This window comes from Contarinia nasturtii, unplaced genomic scaffold, assembly GCF_009176525.2.
Source record: "Contarinia nasturtii isolate CC-2019 unplaced genomic scaffold, AAFC_CNas_1.1 Cnas_scaffold_1487, whole genome shotgun sequence".
NCBI classification, from domain to species: domain Eukaryota; kingdom Metazoa; phylum Arthropoda; class Insecta; order Diptera; family Cecidomyiidae; genus Contarinia; species Contarinia nasturtii.
Window position 1 is genome coordinate 2935 of NW_022198823.1, and position 3149 is coordinate 6083.

The 3149-nt window shown below is 32.7% G+C and overlaps 1 protein-coding gene across 1 annotated transcript; it reads right to left on the minus strand.

Annotated features, from left to right (window-relative positions):
- Positions 1-305: 305 nt before the first annotated feature.
- Positions 306-1158, minus strand: LOC116346246. Its single transcript, XM_031776185.1, has 3 exons — positions 1106-1158; positions 889-1039; positions 306-808 (listed from the first exon to the last, which is right to left on the minus strand). Exons 1-3 carry the CDS (start codon positions 1156-1158, stop codon positions 470-472), a joined length of 543 nt encoding a protein of 180 aa, XP_031632045.1. The 3' UTR covers positions 306-469.
- Positions 1159-3149: the final 1991 nt, after the last annotated feature.

Below are 3149 nucleotides of genomic sequence, written 5' to 3' on the forward strand. Positions count from 1 at the left end.
CCTTCCATCCCTTTTGCAAAGCACGTTTGCTAATCGTTGCCACACTTATATCTGGTAGACTAGCGACTGGGTCCGGTAGTCCAGCAATCGGTTTCGCTTTGCAACCGTAACACACTTTGAATCGATGCGGTTTTGTGTTCGCTGGAAATCGTTCTTGCCAATTCGCGCATATTTGTGATGTTCCCCATTCATCTTCCATTTTCACCACTGAATGGCCAAGTTTCTTGACGCTCACCAAAAATTTTCGCGATCCTGGGCATCTTTTCCGTCTCTTCAAACCAGTGCTACCGCATCGCACCGAGCACACTTAGTGAGTTGCATAAAACTCATTGTATTGCGAGTGTGACATGTCTCTGAGTCGCCATTGAGCGAGTAAATAATACTCAGTAGAGAAATGAGTGAGCAGCGACTCACTCGTAAAATGCTCACTTGAAATGATTGCATTATGAACTATTTTCTAATTATTTTGTCAATTATAATCACCAAATATAATCATTGACGGCATGTTGTTGGTCACTGTCACGGCGATGTTATCATTTACTTGGTTCGACTTCATGTAATGATCAAAATCCAGTCGTGAATATTTACGCGTTACATATGCTGACATTCCTTTTCGTAGCATTTTGATGCGATACTCAATGTACCATTTCCATGTTGAATTACGCGGTGATGGTGGACCGAATGGGAATGTCTTCAGATGATTCTTTTCTTCAAAATCAAACCATCCAGCTAATTTTTTCGTCTCTTTTTCTCTTCTTATATGCCGAGTTTCCCAGTAGAATCGCGTGTTTGGTATTGTGATGTTTTCCTTCAAAATTCAAAATCACAAAAACAATAAGTTTGGATTCAAACAAATTTCAAGTTAAATTTCGACTTTCAATATCTCACCTCAACGGCTGATTCATCAGGTGTTTTCCGGATGTTGCGACGCGTTATAGCCAACCACGTTTTTTCATTCGGATCGATGCCAATAACGTATTTCTTGCCTACAAGATTGTCCGCCGAAGAAGAACTGTCGACGATCCCATCGCAAAAGGAACTGACGATTATCGTGTGCTTTTGTGATTATGAGGCAACTTCCGTCATTTGAAGACTGCGCTCAAACAAAATTTGCGTCACAACTGCTGCATGCTCGGGTCGAAGTATTGTTTGCCACATTTTATTGCAACGAAATTTTTTTCTTCTTCTCTTTCGTCATCGTATACCGGCGAATCGTTGTTATTTCTTTTTCTTTTCATTCTCGAAGAGTAGGGGGTAGACACGCAACCCAAAAGAACAAATCTATACGAAAAAAAATAAATCTCCTTTAATTATTGCGAGTAAATTATAAATATTTTAAATCAATTTGAATTTTTTCGAATCATTTCAAATCACCGCTTGACAGTTAGTGTGACACTTTACAGTGAAGTTGACCATCGATGTTTGCATGCATGTTATATCAAAACAAATATCAAGTTAATATTTTCGGAATGTGTATAATAAACTATAAACGAAATATACTTGATTTTTTTAATTAGAAAAGGTTTTTGCTTGCTTAAAAAAAAAAAACAAATATTGATATAGAATTTTATGCTTTGTTTTAGTATTGTAAATTCACTTGTCAAATAGATTCAAATCATTCAAATCACAAATGAATTACAACGAATCATTTGAATCATGTCTACCCCTTGCGAAGAGCTGATACAAATAAACGAAAATAAAAAATAGACTCAAATTTAGAAAAAAATTCACCAAATATAGCATAGATCACAAACACAATAAGATAAAAACACTTCTATCACAAATCAAATGAAACAGTAATGAAGAACGCATTATAAATATCACGTCTTATCTCAAAAAAGTTACTCTGTATTCTAATTCGAATGATGAAATTTATTTCCAATGTAACATCAAATATTTTGCCCATCGAAATGTTGTTGGAATATTCACAGTAAATTTTATCAACATTCTGTTATTTCGAAATTAAAACAAAAATGAACACAAAACCAACTGTTAATATATCCATTCCATGCCGAACAATAAAATCGTTGAAATTGAAATGACAATAAAATCAATTGATCGCCCGAACCACGCTACAAACACTCACATATAATTCTCAAGAAATCCTGTTGAAAACAAAACAAAGTTTTATTGTAAACAAAATCGGTTGGTGCGATAGCTGTTTATACTCGTACAAACAATAATGTCACACGATGCGAGCACATTTTTAATACATATAAATGAATATCGTTGGATTTGGTTTGACACATATACACCGCGCCAATTGAAAAATGTCAGAAAGATGTCAGTTGTATTTCGAAAATTCAAAATAATAATTCCACAAATAAAGAAATATAAATGCAATAAATTAAATTATGCAAATCTTTTTCCGAACAAATTGTTTTGTTTTTTTATTTGAGCGTAAATGAACAAATGAATTGTTAGATTTTCAATTTAAAACTTAATGTGTCGGGTTGTGTTCACATTATGTTGTCAAACGAAATATTATTGGAAGTGGAAGAAATCATTGGAATTCGTGGAAACTAGCATATAATCTCCGTTCCATTTGACACGAAAATGACCATCAGAATGGGCCAAAACATTACATTTTCTAACGTCAGAATGTACTAAAAACATTACAAATTTGTTTGCTGCCTAGGTTCAGGCGTTTTATTATCATATAACACATTTTTAAATAAATTATTTTTTAGGAAATAAACTGAATGATGTAGTAGCTTTGCATTCTATAGGGTTCAAAAAAGCTGAGATTTTATGTGTTCTATTTTATAGTTATTCAGCGAAGAAATTCTAGTCCCAAAGCATAAAAATTGTAAACCAATAATTTATTTAAATATATTTGTTGAAATCCAAGATTACCTATCATACCTGTCACATTTTATGTCAATTATAAATCAGTTTATTGCCAATCGACAAATAAATGATTTCAAGACTCTTAACAAGTCCGTATGAATTATTTAAAACAAGTGGAGCAACTTATTATGATTGGAAAGTGCTTTTATCAGCAATTTTTTTTCCAAATCGCAAACTCATTTTTCAAATTAACAAATTATAATTAATTTAAATGAAATATTGCTTTCAATTTCTAAGATTTTACTGAAAAAAATTGTTAGAAAAGATTCGATTGATTTGCTCTTGATTCCATTTTTGAT